General features: G+C 35.7%; 1 protein-coding gene across 1 annotated transcript in view; it reads right to left on the bottom strand.

Moving 5' to 3' along the window:
* Positions 1 to 17,551, bottom strand: part of VWA8 (von Willebrand factor A domain containing 8) — a gene marked incomplete at its 5' end in the record, with an annotated part of 103,790 nt that extends 86,239 nt beyond the window's left edge. Inside the window, 4 exons of the mRNA XM_009576042.1 lie at positions 1,368 to 1,487; positions 2,818 to 2,953; positions 3,654 to 3,729; positions 17,475 to 17,551. Of these exons, the coding sequence (XP_009574337.1) occupies positions 1,368 to 1,487; positions 2,818 to 2,953; positions 3,654 to 3,729; positions 17,475 to 17,551 (409 nt within the window). The remainder of the gene's footprint in view (positions 1 to 1,367; positions 1,488 to 2,817; positions 2,954 to 3,653; positions 3,730 to 17,474) is intronic.
* Positions 17,552 to 17,742: the final 191 nt, after the last annotated feature.

Here is a 17,742-nt window from a genome sequence, read left to right as displayed (position 1 = left end):
GTCGTACAAAACTTTGCAGAAGCATGATCAGTTTCTGAAAAAGGATTTGGATTAAAAGCAGAACAGCCCCTATGCTTGAAAAACAAAACCAACAAAGAACCCCAAAACCTTAACCAAACCTCTGCCATGTGGGCCCAAAAGCAGTAACGCTGGGATCAATTCTGTTTAAAGGGTCCATGTAAGGAGGGAAATTAGATCATGAAAAAGAAATAGGCTATATTAAAACATCTTGCGGCAACATAGCTGGGTGAAATTCAGAGCTAATGAGTCTCTTACACAGATTCCCCATTCACTGGGAACTACATCTGAAAAACAAAAAGCTATCAAGCAATACAGAATTGGGTTTGCACCTGCTTTTTCAAGTACGTTATTATTTTTTGCAGAATAAGCATTACAGCCAAAGCTAACAGATAAAACCACACAAATTAAGGTGCCTGCACATAAATGGCTAAACTAACATAGATAACACAGTCAGTGGAGTCTGGAGGGCTATTCAGTTCGTAGCCCTGCCGTAACACTGCCACAGCCTTGCCAGAGGCTCACTTAGACTAACACTGGACTATACAGGCCAATGAATTCTTCACCACTTACCCTCATGCAATGTAAATTCTTACTTTTGCTGTGAGATGAAGCTGTGGGGAATCTTGCTAACACATAGGATTTTTAGGGCCTACCAGGAGCATTCTGAAATGAGGCTGCTGTTGATACGAAAAACTTTGATGTGGAATTTGGACAGCCTTACCTGAAACTAGGATGAATTCAATATCTTGTCAAATGTATATATTTTAATAAAGCCTAACACACACGGCCATGGGCAAGGAGAGGCTAATGGGGATTAAGAAGCAGGTAACATAGTGCAAACACCAAAAAAGACAGCAGCCTCCACTGCTGAGAGGAGAGAAAAGAACAATCCATCAAGCTCCCATCTCTTGTACTGAAGAGGACAGCACCTGGCCTGTGGCTTGTTTGATATGGGGAAAAAAATGGTGAGCAGTTGTGTTAACCATTGATGCCAGGTATCAAGCTGCTTACAGTTTTTGCTATATTTGTATGAAATATATGCACATTTACAAAGATTTCTTGTAACCTTGTCTGTCTGCTGTGCTTGTCCAGGTCCCATAAAACAAATTAGTTGTAACACAGATGACCACATATAGCTGTTCACTTCAGGGCAAGTTCAGGTACTTTTATTAAGTTACGTAAATTTACATGTTAGTCTTCAAGCTGAATCTCACCCTGAGTGTCCTATGTGAAACGAAGTATCGATATGCACAAGGACCCCTCCTCCACATGAAATCTAATGAATAAACACAGTCATTCTATTGATCAATTCTAGTAAAGATCACCATTTAATATGAATCGCTTACCTAATGTGCCAAAAAAGTCATTACCCAGGAAAGGAAATCCAGGTCTGTTTGCTAGGACTATCATTCTAAAATCAGGATGAATAACTATTACATTTTCTCTCCCCTCTACATAAGCATGATCTGCAAAAGAAATAAAATTTATTAATTGCATATTTAAGCTTTGCATCATGAATGAATTAAATGAACATAATTAGATTAGAAGAATTCTTCTTAGAATTAAATTCTTTTAATTCTAGAAGAATTCTTCTAATCTAATAATGTTGTTCTTAGAAGAACAGTTACAAAGAAAGGCTCAATAGCTTCTTAACATGTCATTCAACTATAAGTGTTCTAGGTTTCATCTTAAAGTTTAATAATTTGTTTCATGAAAATTTAACCGAGGTGCTTCATTTAAAAAAAAAAAAAGCATCCACTGTTCTTGGGGTGGGGATTACCTGTCCTGCTTATATTTAATTTCACCAAAATGCTGAAGCCAATGGTGAATAAAATGTGTTTTTATATAGGCCTGACATTATCTGATCTGGGAACACTGAAATTCCTCCTGGTCATCACAAAAATCTGAGATAAGCCAGAGACACATGATTTCAGGCATGTGAGGACTCTGTTTCTCCAAAATGAGTCACACTGGCCTCATTTGTTCCCTTGCAGCATGTTTCCAGTGGCACATGGAGTCTGGGAATCCTTTTACCTCCTCTAAAAAACTACAGTAATAATTGAGACTGGCTAGCATGATATTTAAAAAAATGCCCACCTACAGTTTATAATGACAAGCAAAACTCAAGTGTTGTGCCATGTGAGTGCTGAATGATTGCTCCACTCACACTTAAACATTGTTCCCAATATTGTTAAAAAGAAACTCATTATGTAAAGTACAGTGTCTACTAACATCAAGAGAGCATTTCAAACATGGTCTTCCTTTGAAAAATAATAAAAAATATTTAGTTCTTGCAATTCACATGAATTAAATTCCATTAAATTACAAAATACACTCATCCTGCAGGATATATTTAAATAATATAAGCATACGTAATATTTGATTAGATGAAACCCTTAACAATTCAACCTTAGATATACTCTTATCTTCAATTCTAGATCTGATCAAATCTGATCAAATCTCAACTGTCCAGATGGGCATAACCAAGATCATAATTTGGTCAATTAGATCTTTATTTCTTATTGTGAATGAGAAGCAGAGAGGTTAACTTACAGTTTGCTGGTTTTTTTGTGTTTTTTTTTTTTCTTAATTTTTCAGCAAAATTAACAAGAATGCTAATTTAAGAAAATCTCTGTGGCTACTGCAAAAGTAGTAAAGAAAATGATTGTAAATTCTTTAATTGTTAACCTTTTAGCATCAAGTACTTTTTCCATTTGGACTATTTTGGGTCTCTACTTGGTAATTCGACACGTTACATGTTACTGCAAATGATCAAAATGCTTTCTATCTACTTACTGGCAACAATTCGCCTTCCATCTGACAAAACCATTTCCCCACTTTCTACTAAAGTTTTTAAGACACAGGTAACATTTGTTGGTGCTTTGTCTGCCTCATCAATTACCAAAATATGTCCGAACTTCACTGCTTTTACCTAGAAGAGAAAAGAATCAAAATATCACAACCCCCCAAAAATAACTGCAAGAAACTGCATTACTGATTTCTCAGTCAGTAGTAGTGACATCTCGGTGGCACTGAAACAAGAAAGGGACTCAGAACAGGGACAAGCTGTGACCGAACTGTAGCAGAGAGAAGAGGAAGCAGGTGAGACAAGAAAGGTGGGTGTTTCTGTTTCTTCAGGACAGGGATGGAAAGGGATGTGCTAGGGAGAAGTGAGGAGGCCTGAAAATAAATGAGAATGAACTGGAGTGCTGACAGAGAAGTGCAAAAGCAGTTTGCATCTAAACTGTCAACATGAAGCTGAAAGAACTACAGAATGGCTGCAAGAGCTGTTTGGAGTCCAACTTAGCAGGTAGGTGTGAGATGCTACAAAAGAGAAGGAGGAAAATACCACTCTACCAGTTAGAATGTGTCAGGTTAATACTAAATTATTTTCCGTACTTATTTTGTGCATGCAGGCTCTCGAAACTATCATCTTACTCAGCATTTGGCACAGCAAACATGACAAATATGACCAAAGTAAAAGTTAATGAAATGTTACCACACTCACTGACTATACACCATGCAAGTAATCAAATCACAAAGAGTTTTCTTATTTGAAAAGCCAGCATGTTTAACTACTTGTTTTTAACGAAAAACATTTCCAAATATACAATCCAAATGTTACGACTGACCAGTGGTGAATCTTCATATATAATAAGACCGCCTTTAACAGAAGGTTGTAGGGTAAGGCTTTGTACAGTGGTATCCCTGAAATGTGGAAAAATAGACAGTATTAATTAAAAATACACAGGAATTTTAGTTACAATAAAATGCAAAAATGAATAAATGAAAAACAGAATGCTCTCTTTTTCTAAGAGGAAAAAATATATCTTCTTTTTTTTTTTTTTTAGAATTCTTGAAGAACTTGAACTGAGAACAATGCTGTGCCAGCTTAGTGGTCAAAGGTGAGTACCCCTGTCTCTGCCAGGGCTTTCACGATAGTTCTCAATTTCTCATAAACCCTGGAAACAAAAACACTGAAAAGTGAATCTGTATCTTTTGCATGATACACATTACTACTGTTACTACTATTTCTAGTTAAGCATGCTTAAATTGTCATGACAAACACGGGAATCTCCCCAGAAGAACCAAACAGGAATTTGCAGTCATAGTCATACTCAAATCATTAATGTTTTAACTGGTCTTCTCCACACACCACCAAGAAAAAAAAAAGACTAAAAATACTCATGTGGAATTCTAAAAATCAACTATTTTTAGTTCTATCTAAACCATACCAGATGGAATAATTTTTACTAGCACTTGCTACATTTTATATCATGGACAATGTAAGCTCTTAGATGGGACAGAGGCTTTAACAGCACAGTACTTCTTTTTGAAATTGTATTTGTGTTTGAATTGCTCAAATTATTTTTTTCCTTCAAATTTAAAATACTGATAATTAAAATCTGTAATGAGAATATTCCTTAATCTTCACTGTTTTCATCTATTTCAACCACCACTGAACGTACAGATAAATAAAAACCAGTCGCAATTCAGAAAGGTCCAGCAACTGGATTTACCTATATAAATTATGTCTGTAACCTAAGGAAAGCCCCTCCTGATTCAACAAAATACTTGTCAAAACCTTTGTCAAGATCCATAAAACCAACCCCATTTACCTTGGGGTTCAGAGGGATCAATGAGCTAAGGAATAATCCAGAGATGGGTCATGACAGAAGGTCCCTATGTTTCCCGTGGTTTCACGAGATATCCAATTCAATCTTAGGGCAAGTAGGCTATGCCATCCCTTTCCTCCTGTATTTCAAAATTTGGATTAGCCTGCTTCAACAGAATGAGGGACTATTCACATGACATAACCCATCAGGAAAGCCTCACTTATGCTGGTTGACATCCACACACTGGTTGATAGGTAAGATTGATAACCTTTGCACTGCATGTGAGATTTCACGCAACAAAAATCTCCTACCTTTCACAGCCATGCCGTATAAGAAAACTGTTTGCTTAAGCTAAGCTGACTCACTGTTTCAAATATCCACCTTAGTTCTATCTTCAATTTTGTAACACCTCGTAAAAAACCAACAATATTCCGATAAGCTCCATGGGTACAGGAAATCAAACACAGTACTGTTCGCAGCAAACTATTAAATGGCCAGCTTCCAATTACAGTTTTAAACTGACAGCATAACATGCAAATTTCCTTTATTTGAAACTGCTGTCAGCGGGATTTCTGTCCTTAACAACTAGTAATTTCTTGTTTAGCTTTAAACTCGTGATTGATTTATCCCAGTGTTTCCCATGCACAGGAATAAAGCATAGGGTGGGAACAGAGATTTTTTAATATTTGGCTACTTCATCTGAACTTTAATCCAGGAGGGGAAAGGTTACAAAGCTGGGATCACCTCCACTTCACTTAACCCTGTCAACTGAGGCCTCTCACAAGCAGCAACGCTCCCCAGAATAGTAATATTCATATTGTAATCACATGCAACACATAATTTTTTAAACCATCAAAATAAGCAGTAGCGTTAATCTATTATCTTAGAAATCCTACCATGGACATAAAAACAATACTTCTATTGTCATCCTGCTTGTCCACCCATTTCTACATTGGGCAGAGAAATCAATAATGGATGCAAAAATAACAACAAACCAATGACCATTGTTTCTTGAACATTAATTATTATTATCTAAATTCTCAGATTGTATGTATCAGCCTACCTCCATTAGCAGTTATAATTTCTGGTTCAATATTATATAGTCACAGATGTAGAAGAATTTTACAATGTGTAAACCAAACCCTAGAGTGTGTGAAGGCACAGCCACAGGTTACTAATTAGTCAGAAATAATTCATGGAAAAATACTTTAAGGAATTAATCCAAGGAGAAAAGAGGAAGGATTTGTCAAACCTGAACTGTGATCTCTTTTAAGTAATAGAAAGGAGAAAATGGGAGGATCTAAGGAAAGCATAGGACAAGAATAAGGTAGAGGAAAGTGAAGCACTACAGGATGCTTTACAGAACATAAATTTGCACTTAGCAGCCAATGCATGAAAAAAATAAAGTGAACAGAGTGGCAGAAAAGGAAGATCTCTAGTGGTGGCGTGGATGGGGACAGGTGGCAAAGGAAGAAAAGACAAATGTCAAATGGCATTTTACTGTAACACAAAATAGTGTATTTTACTTCTGGTGAGCTAGTTAATCCTCCGGCTCTGCAGAGATTACTCACAGCCCCCTGAATACTAACTTGTGGCTACTAACACCAGCAGCCCACAGAAATCCTTAGGATGATCTTCCACAGGGAAGAAAATACAAATGTCAAATGGCATTTTACTGTAACACAAAATAGTGTATTTTACTTCTGGTGAGCTAGTTAATCCTCCGGCTCTGCAGAGATTACTCACAGCCCCCTGATATGGAATACTAACTTGTGGCTACTAACACCAGAAGCCCACAGAAATCCTTAGGATGATCTTCCACAGGGAAGACAGAATTACCGTATCTTTGGGGGAAATAAACACTAGAAGAGTTTACAGTTTACTTAAATGCTAGTATGAAAGTTGCACAAGTCAAAAAAAATTTGTAGAAGGAATCAAAATGAAAGAACAATTGACATCCTAAATCCAGTTTCTAACTTTTTTCTTATTTTATCTGTGGTTCCCTCCTTCCTTCTACTTTGTTGTTATTCAGCCCTAGTATTTTAAGGAAATATTTCAGGGGATTTGTAATGTATTATAGAAGATAAATATACAGCCCAATATTAATTCCATTGGCTTGATGACATAAGTGAATGCAAAACTCCTGTACTTGCTTAGGCTATTACACTCAGCCATGTATATAAAAATGATTTTGCCAGGGTTAGTACAGATAAATATTTTCCTTTCAGAATCATAAGCTATGCAATTAGATGTCATTAATTTCTGTTCTTCAGAAACCTAACGTGACCTAAACACAATAAAGAATGGCTAAAAATAACCTGCCTCCTTAGGGTTTTTTCTTCTTAAATTTCCACTTTGTAATGAATTATGTAAATGCAAAGACACAGAAATATAGAATAATAATGCTAAGTCTGAAATATTTCTGAACAATACAGTACGCAGATTTTCCTAAATGTAAAATATGTTTGGCACTCAAAACATTAGACTGTAGAATTTCACTCCCACAGGAAAGGAACTAAAAACTGTAATTCGCATTCCCTTATTAATATTAGCATCTTAATATTAACTAGGCTCTAAGACACGAATATCAAAACCTCCTAATTTCATCACATTTGGCACCCAAGATGAAAATAGTTCTGACACAAAGAAGCAAGACTGTGAGAATGTAGAAGCGAGTGAGAAAAGCTGTCTGACATACTGTCATCCTACTCAACTGAACTAATTTGTCTTCTCTTGATTGTAAAAGAAAAATATGAAAAGCTTGCTAATGTCTTTCCTAAGAACGTATTTTTATTTTTATCAAGCAAGCCTTCCTCACAAGCTCTCCATAAAAAAAAAAAAAAGAAAGAAAAAAAAGATCTGCTACTGAAACTCAGCAACTCTTCTGACACTCAATTCATAGTAGGACTTCTGAGAATTCTTTTGATGTTTTTTTTTTTATTAGTTCACATCACTGCCTTTTATTTATTTTTTGCTACTTGTGCGTTATTTACCCTAAAGGCAGCTTTTTCTGAGGTCTATAGACTTACTCCAACATACTAGTCTGTGACAGTTACTATTTCTTTGACAGCAATGCCTTCTTTCCAGGGAAGAACTATGAGATGCGGCAGTAGAAATTTCCATCAACCACAGAGACTGTACAGTCCATTCTGTTCCTGTCAATTTTCAAGATTTACAGAAATTGTATTAAATAACTGAATTTAAAAATTACTCCAAAAAGAGAGCAGAGGAACTGCACTTGATAGCTATTTTATTGTTTAGAATAGGATTCTCCTCTACAATCTATCCAATCCATGAGTTCAGCATTTCTTATTCCATTCATGGGAGACAGAAACTTTCTCCCAGGCTCTTTTCAAATGAAAATTTGGAGTTGTTTGGAAGAGCTGAATACGTTTTAAAACAGGGCAGGATGGGAGGCCAAGACGGACAGAAAGTAAATCTCCAAACATTCTGGATATCTGTGGTGAGACACAGGAGCTGAAAACTAGCCAGGAAAAATTAAGGAAAAAAGGAGAGCGATGTTCCTCTTCTGAAATTTGTGTTAGTTCATCTGGAGGACTACCTGGCTGAAAGATGTTTCTTCACAGAAATGAAATCAATGCATGAAATTCTTCATTAAAAATGTTAATGCTGTCTATATGACACATCTGCAAGTATTTTTTCTCCCCAGAACATTGAAATGTAAACACCAAAACAGAATTTGATCCATTGTATAATTTACTCATTATCAACTAACTTAAGAAAAGGAAAAGGTATTCCAATGCTTTATTTTAAGACTTGAGTCCCCAAGGAGGCTTATGCCGAAATACAGGACACAGCGTCAGGACCTCCGTCAACATTACAAACACCCATATTCAGTGGAATTACTCCATCTTGACAAGCGCTGAAGAATACCGTCCTGGCTTTTGTATGTACTTACACTGAGGATGAAAGAGTAAGAGAGTATTTATGGAAGGCAACCTTGTGTTTTAAGGGTTGGTGCTCATGGTAACAAGCTGCGATAAACCAGATTCAGGTTTGGCCTTCCTCTTATTCTCCAAATGGAACTTTATGGTAGTTGAAAGGAAAAATCAGAGACACAGAATATATGCTCTAATAACTGTTGTTCTTCATTTCTTTGAGGTATCTATCTATGTAAATACCTATGTACATAGAGATCTATATATATCTTCTCAATTACATTTCAATCAGACATGAATGTACCCATCTGCTGTGACCTAATTTTAAGAGTATTTGAAAAATAATTAGGCCAACAGCCATTTGAAGCTGTTAATTGGTTAGCTAATCCACTCATGGATTATCCTGATGAAGAGTAGGCGATCTTAACACAAAGAAAGAATCTGCATGACTTAGACATCTACAAATGAATTTCTTTAGCCAACCTATCATACAGCCATTGCATTTCATGATCTGACCACTAACTTTAGGAAATTCTGAAATATCTGAAAAGCCAACCAGCTGTCTCATTTCTCTGTTAAAATGACACTGTAAAGCCTTTTTGACTTATCTGTATGCACTGATAATTAAATCCCCAGTTTTTTTCTGCTAGTCTGTTACAGCTACTCAGCAGGACATATATTTGTTTAAAATCCAAGAATTATTTAGAGTATACAGGTACGCATTACTCAGTATGACTGCGGGTGGCAGAACAAAGGCCAAAGGGAATTATATGTTTAATTAAGGTTATGTGCTTAAATCAAGTTACAGATTACTTATACATGATCCATCTTTCAAAACGAGATGCAACGTTTTCACATAATTTGTTGTAAGAAATTCACTCACCCTAATTGTAAAATCCATAAACGAAGAAACATGACACCCTACAGCTCCCTTTATTGTGTATAAGAATACATTTCACTGAGTAAACAGCGAGAAACTGTTCCTTCAGCTTTAGAGGAAAATGAAACAACGGGTTCTTCTAACCTAAGCTATTTCTCCGTAACAGCCACACAACAGGATATTGAAGCTGAATTCAATTCCTACAAAAAGACAAATGAAGTAGCTCTCTAACACCTGGAAGCTGACAATAGCAGAGCTAGTCAGCCAGCTTATGAAAAGCTAACATTGGCAACAGAGGCCATTAGCTTGCATGAGCTCTTGGAAGCTTTGCATTGCAACCCTGTATTAATTGAGAATGTATTTAAGAAAAGGGGAAAAAACAGCAACAAGAGTAAAAAACCACAAAGACACCTATTATACGCTAGCCAATACATTCAGTGCTTCACAACATAAATCTTCACAACAAAAATATGTCATCTTATTATTTATTTCCAACCCTGAACTACGCAAAGAATAAAGCACACACTATAAGGTTACTGTACAACATTAAAAAAAAATATTCTAGATGTATATATTCATGACACAAAATCATCAGGAAAAATTACCTAGCCTTTTTTTTGTGGCTGCCAACATACAAATACACAACACACACACATCTTCACTGTGTTCAGTGGATTCCTCTAATAAACCAGTGCAGCTTAAGAGCACTTGTTTCAACAACAGTCCGCTACAGACACAGCTTTTCTGGGTAGTTCATTTTTAAAAACAGACCTGCAGAGCCATATCAGCTTTTAAATTGTTTTACATGGTCCTATATTCTTTCAAGAGAAGATAACCAAATGCAATTCTGAGCACAAGTACACTAAATCTACAGTATCAGGTGTTCATCTGTATTTTGGGCAAAGGAAGTTATTCCTTCTGAGACAACTTTTTTAATTAGAACTTAAAAAATCTGAAGTCAATAAAGCTGAAAGGGTAGTTTTAAATGATCTCAATAGGAGAAACAGGTAATTAGATTTTATACTGATTACGTGTGCTGAAACAGAGGGAAAGAAAATTAACATCTAAAGATTAACGGACAGTTTGTAGTAAGTATTGCTTGCAGGGACACCGTAAGCTCATTTTCCTACCCCAAACCTCTCCATTTATTTGATTGTTAAAGATCACAGCAAAATTACGTTTATTTTGAAAAGGATAACATATGTAAACTCAGTTAATTTTTGGAAGAAAAGATCATCAGATTACTGTAATTTATTATGGAACTAGAAAAGGCACAACACAAAATGTAGTAGATTTTAAAAATGAACCCTGTATCACACTTTCCAATCATCAGTCACTAGAACACACACAGTAACTTTGACAGAAGATGCAACACCATAAGTAAATTCTTTGAAAGGAAATGTAACATTAGAAAAACAGAACAAGGTAGTGTAATATCTTCTAAAATAATAGTAAGATTATCAGATAACAAATAGAATTTCTATAGCAGTTAGTATTCTGTCGAAAGTGGTGAAACATCAAATTTAAAACAAAGCCAAATTACTTTAGCATATATCTTAATACCTAGAAAAGTGGAAAACAAGTTAACTCAACTTGTAAGAAAAAATATCACATGGAGAACTAAGACGTAATATGGGTAATTTAAGGGCACAAACCCTTTTATTTAAAAGCTAAAGAAGAAAACTTCCTACATTCTCTATTTTCATGAAAAGGCACCAAACCGTATTTATAAGCAGTTTTAACTTTTTCGACTTTACAGAGAACAACTCTTGTACACCAAAAAAACACTCCCTCTTTTTGTCATATAACTATGAAGATTCGTATTCTCTTTTTTGACAATAATCTAATTTCCTAGAAGATAATTTTCTTAACACACAGAAAGAGAATGTGAACAGAACTAATTGTTTCTTATCTTCTGCAGATTCACTGAGGCTCTGAGCAGCAGAAAATCCATTCATAAGCCATCAATAAATTATTGATGTAGATTACACTGCAGTCTATCATCAAAACCTTCTATTTCTTTAAGCAACGGTGATGTTCTTACACAACTAAATAACTGCAGATCTACACACTGAAGACATCAGAGTTGAGGTTGACTAGTTTGCTTATCATGACTTCATGACTTCACATCTGTAGTAGCTCAGAGGGGATCTGGTTCCACTAGCTGAGAGTAACCAAGTTCCCATCGCAATGGAAAGAATCGGTACTTTTCATTCCTGAACATTTTGAATTGTGTAGAGGAACGCCTGTGATAGACATTCTGCAGAGGAGACGGTGGGCTGCAATTTTTGCTGATCTATGGCTGAGACAGCATGAAGCCAGAAAACATCTCAGAGAAATTTCTGCTTAACAACTGCTCATTATTTACACTCATATCATAACAATAAATAAATGTTCTAGAAGCTATCAAACTTAATCTCATTACACAAAAAGTTCTTATTTTTCTTGTTGTGAAAACAATGATGAGTCTGAAGCTGTTTCTTAATTCTCTCAACTTTTACTACTGTTTCATACTGACACATTTGGGCATCAGCTAAGGACAGTGCAAATGGACTCCCCAGTGGAACAACCACTGCTGGATTATTTAATTTTATGAAGGTAAGATAAACTAGTTTTAACTTCCCCCCCCCGCCCCCTTACTGAACAATTTTGATTTAGCGAGAGATGTTACCACAACATATCTAGAATAAGAGCTAGCTGGGGTCATCCAGCTGCTACCTTGCAGAAGTTTTTGGTAAATCACAGAATCGCAGAGTGGTTGAAGTTGGAAAGGGCCTCTGGAGGTCATCTGGTCCAACCCCCCTGCTCAAACAGGGCCACCTAGAGCCAAGGTATCCAGGACTGTGTCCAGACAGCTTTTGAATATCTCAAAAATCAATCAATGTATACCAAACTTTAAAGAAAAGGTACTGACACAGAAAAATGAAAATTGTGCCTTCCTGAACCAAGCAAATGTTCTGCTTGGAACACAGATGTTCTTTCCACAATTCATATTTCTTAAAAGGGACTACCAAGACAGAGAGGCTTTTGTTTGCTGTCAGAGCAATTAGGAGCACAATTCATGATGGCAGATAATAATTTCAGAGGGTTCCTGTTGCCAGTTGCTCTTTTTGGCTACATGACTTAACGCCAATCCAACCCCAGAGAACAGAGGTGGCAGCTTTCACAGGTCCTCAATTGACACTATGTGTTCTCCACAGTATTTTTCGAGTTCTCTTTAGTTGCCTAAATTAAGATTTCAGATGAGAATAAATTACATGTAAATCTTTTTTTCCTTTTTCCAGCTCATGTATTAAAGACTAGATGTGTATTTTAATGAAAGCTGAGATCACATAACACCATGAGACTCCAAAAACTTGATGTAGACATTAATCCAAATGCCTGTAGCATGTAAAACCTAGCGCCTCATTTATACTAGCAAAAACTGCTATAAAAAGTGAGAATTTTACATCTTCCTAGTCAGTACCTAAGCTTTTAAGAAAATTTCTATTAGAAGTCTCTTCACAATCAAAAAAAAAAAACAAACCCACAACCAAAAGGAGCCATAAATTAAGCTTGCATTGGAAACAAAAGGATAAATACTGTAGTTCTGAAATACAATCTGCACAAAAATATAACTTCAGGGAGGAGAAATCATCGTCATTAAAATTTAAAAAGCAGCTTGACAGTATGACTTTAATTCCAAACAGATGCAAACCTAAGTGTTTAAATGACAGGTAAAGGACATTTTACTCCAGCAAAACCATTCTTTGTGTGCAATTAGTCACTAATTTGACGATAAGAGAAGTAAAATTAATCTTTTTTTCTTTGTTCACATGAAAGGCACCACAGTCTAAAGTCCATGATAGTTTCTTCTGATGTTTTCATGCAGGGGAGCTGGGAGCTTACATTTTTATATTTATCTATTACTCTCATCAGTGCTAAGATGGATTTTATAGTCTTAACAGGGCACATGTTCTTGCCTGAGTCTTCTCTAAAGCTTTAATATTTTTTTCCTCCTTCTGTGGAATCTTCTTGGTTAAGAGACTTCGTAATTTAAAGCAAGATATTATCAGTTTCCATGGGAATCTTTTTCTTCATTCAATGAAATTTGTTTTACAGATCCATAATTTAGTCTACCAAATTTAACTTCAGATTTTTGTGTAGAACCACTGGCAATTTCTTTCCACATCACTCATATGAGAGATGGCAAAAGTAGTAACAGCAAGGTTCATAAAATGATGAGGCGTTCCAGGGTTCACGCATTTAGAGCAACACAAATACTTGACTCTGTGTTACATTTATTTGGAGGACATCAGAGTTTCTTAGAAAGTCAGCCGGTATGTGTTTAATTTCTATACAGATCTCTCATTGGCCTGCGACTGCGCAAGCCTCATAGATTTTCACCTTTCTAGTAGCATGATGAATGCACGCTCAAGGTGAAAGAAGTAAAACCTTAAAGCTTAATATTAGGCGAAGTAACGCTGTTGTTTGTTCTGTAACGTGTAGCCGGTGTCCTGGGCGCACAAAATGGAGACAACCATTCCAGAACGATAAACAAAATTTAGGATTTCTCTGCTGAATCTTACTCTTGTAGGAAAGCAGTGACTGGGAAATCCTGGCAGACGAACGTTCTTCCTTAACACGGAAAAGCAGAAGATGCTTCATAAGCGCAGTCCTGAGAGAAGTCGTGCAGAGCCTATGCCAAATTACCCGTTTCAGAAAGAGTCCTATAACCCCACAATTAATGCGATGAGAGAGCTGGTCAACTCCTGATCAACTCCTAATATTAGGAAGTATGCAAGAGGAAGCAGCCAACTTTTTTAATAATTTATAACCAAACATTTTTCTTAAATTCTTTCCTTACTAAATCTAATCACAGCTTCCTTCCAGTTAAGATTTTTGGTTTTATGGTTCCAAAACGATTTAAAAGACTTAACAATTTCAAGAAAATAAAACTTCTCAATGAGGTGCTGTAAGACAGGTTAAGAAAAAGGATTTGTAACCTCCATAAGCAATTGAAACCTTAAGGTCAGGCTGACCCTTCCCATATGAATCAGTGGTAGAGCAAGTAAATACAGATGTCAGAAAGGATGTTTAAGGAAAAGCACTCTCTTTTTCTGTCTTCTATCTCCTCTCATCATTTTGAAGTATAAAACATAAAATGTGAGATTTTAAAACTACTCCTGGTAATAGCTCATTGCCTCTAAGGCAAATATTCCCTGCTTGAATGTCATTGAACATATGTAGTGTTAGATAAGCAGAACTCCTTATACTGTTTCATCAAGACAGTGAAAAAAACCCCCAAAACAAAAACAAAAAAACACAACCAACCAAACAAAAAAAACAAACCAACAAAAAAACCACCAAACAAAAAACCCCACCCTAACCAAACAATCAACAACCAAAACCAAACCAGATTTAATGGCATTTTTAGTTCTTTTATGTTCCTGTTTGTTGGGAAAAGGGGTGAGGTATTCTTCTATAAAAGACACCTGCATCAATTACATTGCGTAACAAACTGTACTACACTACATCACAGTGTATTTCTCCCTTATTTACCTCATAAGCTATTGAAAGTAAACATTTCTGGAATATCTTCATTATTTTGGCACTTAAATACCATTAAAAAAAACAGGTTTTGAAAAATGGCAATTAGATTCATAAATCAGAATATTTCTGAAATCCAGTCTAATTATTTTTGTCTATTATTTAGTCACTACTTATATTTATTACATAACACTACATCTTAGTAAAGATCATCATTATATTAATTTTAAAGCTCTTCTTACTGTTTTTTTCTACTCCAGCAGTTTCTTCTCTGGCTACATCTAATTATAGCCACCAACAAGGAAATTTTATAGCTAAGGATATATCTATCTACTCCGTAACAGATACTATTCAGTTGCAACACCCATTCCGTATTGGCATTATTATATATACATGCATATTACTTGTTTTTATAGCAAATTATATGAAGTGACAGTCAATATGGGCAAATTCAAGAACTCATGATGTCATCTTCAGCCATTTTCTGACAGATTCACTACCTCACTAGAAACTCAGAGCCTCAGGATATGCAGCTGACAAGTGCACACTCATTTCCAGAGAGACTAGTTGAAGTGGAACTAGAGAGTCTGTAACCCAAATTCCAAGGACTAATGTGGTACCATCTGTCAGACGCATTTCTGAAAGGGCAGGGAATGTCCACCTTCATCTGACACTGAATTGCCTCCACATTTTTCATGAAGAAAGCATTAATATTATTCCTTTCCCTTACAAGGTAATCAACTAAAATGCATGCCTTAAAGGTTCAGTTTCTCGAGCTCTGTAATTCAGGTACACGAGAACCATCAAAAGTATGATATTTAGAAATATTTTCTAACAAAATACATCTATGCTATAAGCTACTGACTCCATTTCCCCCCCCAAAATATCTAAAAGCTTAGTAGTGAACTGTTTTGGGGTTTTGGGGTTTTTTTGTCAACTTGCTCTTATTTTGTTTTGCAATCCAAAAGTGTGCACTAACAATATTGTAATCCTTGTTTAAACGTCCCATAAAGTTTACCAAGGTATTGTATAACTGAGTTCTTCATAAAGTATTTCAAAATGCTCCCCAGGAAATAGAAATTTCTGATTTTTCTATATTCATGAATTATTTTTGTAGAACTGCATAGGACTGCTCATCATTATCTACTTCAATCTATCTCTAAAACCCTGTAACAATAAACAGTACTTTACAGAGCCTATAGAAGTTTGTCTTGACTAGACAAAAACGGCACTTTTTTTTTTCCTAGCAATGCATCGACTAGCATGCTGTAACTAATCCATTCTACAGCCCCATCATCACCCCAAACATCGTGCTTATACAACTTTTTCCTGAGCTATCTGAATTTATGTTAAAATACTGTTCTGCTTGACCACACCTCACTGGCGAACAATTTTTCAGACACACACGCAGAAAGGCAGAAATACTGTAGTATTTTGTGAAATAATTGGGATTTGCAAAAATGACAGCGTATTTTATTGAGAAGGAGTGGGTGGCTGCTCCAAGTAGAGAAGACGGCAGGAAAGTTAACACAAAGATGAAAGTAGCAGGTCACAAAAGTGGTATTTCGCAAAGAAGTGATGGAAGTCTAGGAGAGGTAGTATAAAAGAAAACAGCAGTAGAAAAGTCATGAGATAAAGCTATCCAAGTATCAGGAATACAAGTACAAGCCATTTGAAGACAAAAAGCTGGGGGAGAAAGTGAGAAAGAAAGTGCTACAGAGACTGTGTTGTTAAAGGGCAAAATATCAAAGATGTACGTTTTTATTAGCACTATTTAAAAAACAGTGATTATGGAAAGAGACAGGGTGATGAAGCTAGGAAGTTGAAGACAGAGAGGTAAAGATTAGGAATGAAGCTGAAAAAGGATTCAGTTCAATTGAAACTGAGTCTTCTAAACATATTTAGTCTTTATTTCAATTTATTGATTTAAAGTTCATGTCATAAAAAGCAGGCAGGTAATTTGATATTATATCAGCGTTTGAATTGTTTTCAATTAGTTTGTTGTCTTGAAGTCCGTTCTTTAGCTTCCATATGAAAAAAAATACAATTTTCTAATCCAAATGTTTATGGGTGAGAAAGAAATACATGTGCTTAGCAGGAGCGCCAAAGGAAAAAACCAAAAAGGCTTTACTATGTAAAATGTTTCTTGTCTAATGAGTGATATATTCAAACAAGCACCTTTGAACTTTTTCCCCCTCACACAGTGCCTCATGCTTAGGGAAATCTCTCCAGAAATGACAGCAAAATATTACTCTCTCCTTGAGCATGGTTTAACATCAGTACGCTCTGACTTCTACCTCCTCTTATATTAAGCAATGTGATTGCATTAGATTCTTGCAACCCCTTCCCAACTTGTGAGCTTATTGCCTCTGCCTATAAAACGGATACATTCCTGTGGTCTGTGTGCCACCTGCCATAATAGGGTCTTTGTTCAAACAGTAAGAACAAATTAAACTTCAGAAACATGAGTTTTAAAACATGGAAAATCAGATTATAAACACAAAGTATGGAAATATAACACATTCTTACCTATGCAGCTGTAAATACTCTCTGGGCCTGTTTAAAAGGTAAAGGAATCTGTCAACAATCTTGTTTTTCCCAACACCCTGCAGTAAATAAATATAATATTAAGACATAATATAGATGTACACATTTAAGATTTATAAACAAAGAAAAGACAACTTTCCAAAACTGTTAAAACACTCTCCATATTCCTTTATAGGCAAATACAATTTCTATCCACATCAACGAATTCTGAACACAATTTAATGATAGATATTTTATTTTACATATATAT

Source organism: Fulmarus glacialis, unplaced genomic scaffold (assembly GCF_000690835.1).
Source record: "Fulmarus glacialis isolate BGI_N327 unplaced genomic scaffold, ASM69083v1 scaffold2954, whole genome shotgun sequence".
NCBI classification, from domain to species: domain Eukaryota; kingdom Metazoa; phylum Chordata; class Aves; order Procellariiformes; family Procellariidae; genus Fulmarus; species Fulmarus glacialis.
Note: the sequence above shows the minus strand (reverse complement) of the source record. Positions and strands in the feature narration are given on the sequence as shown.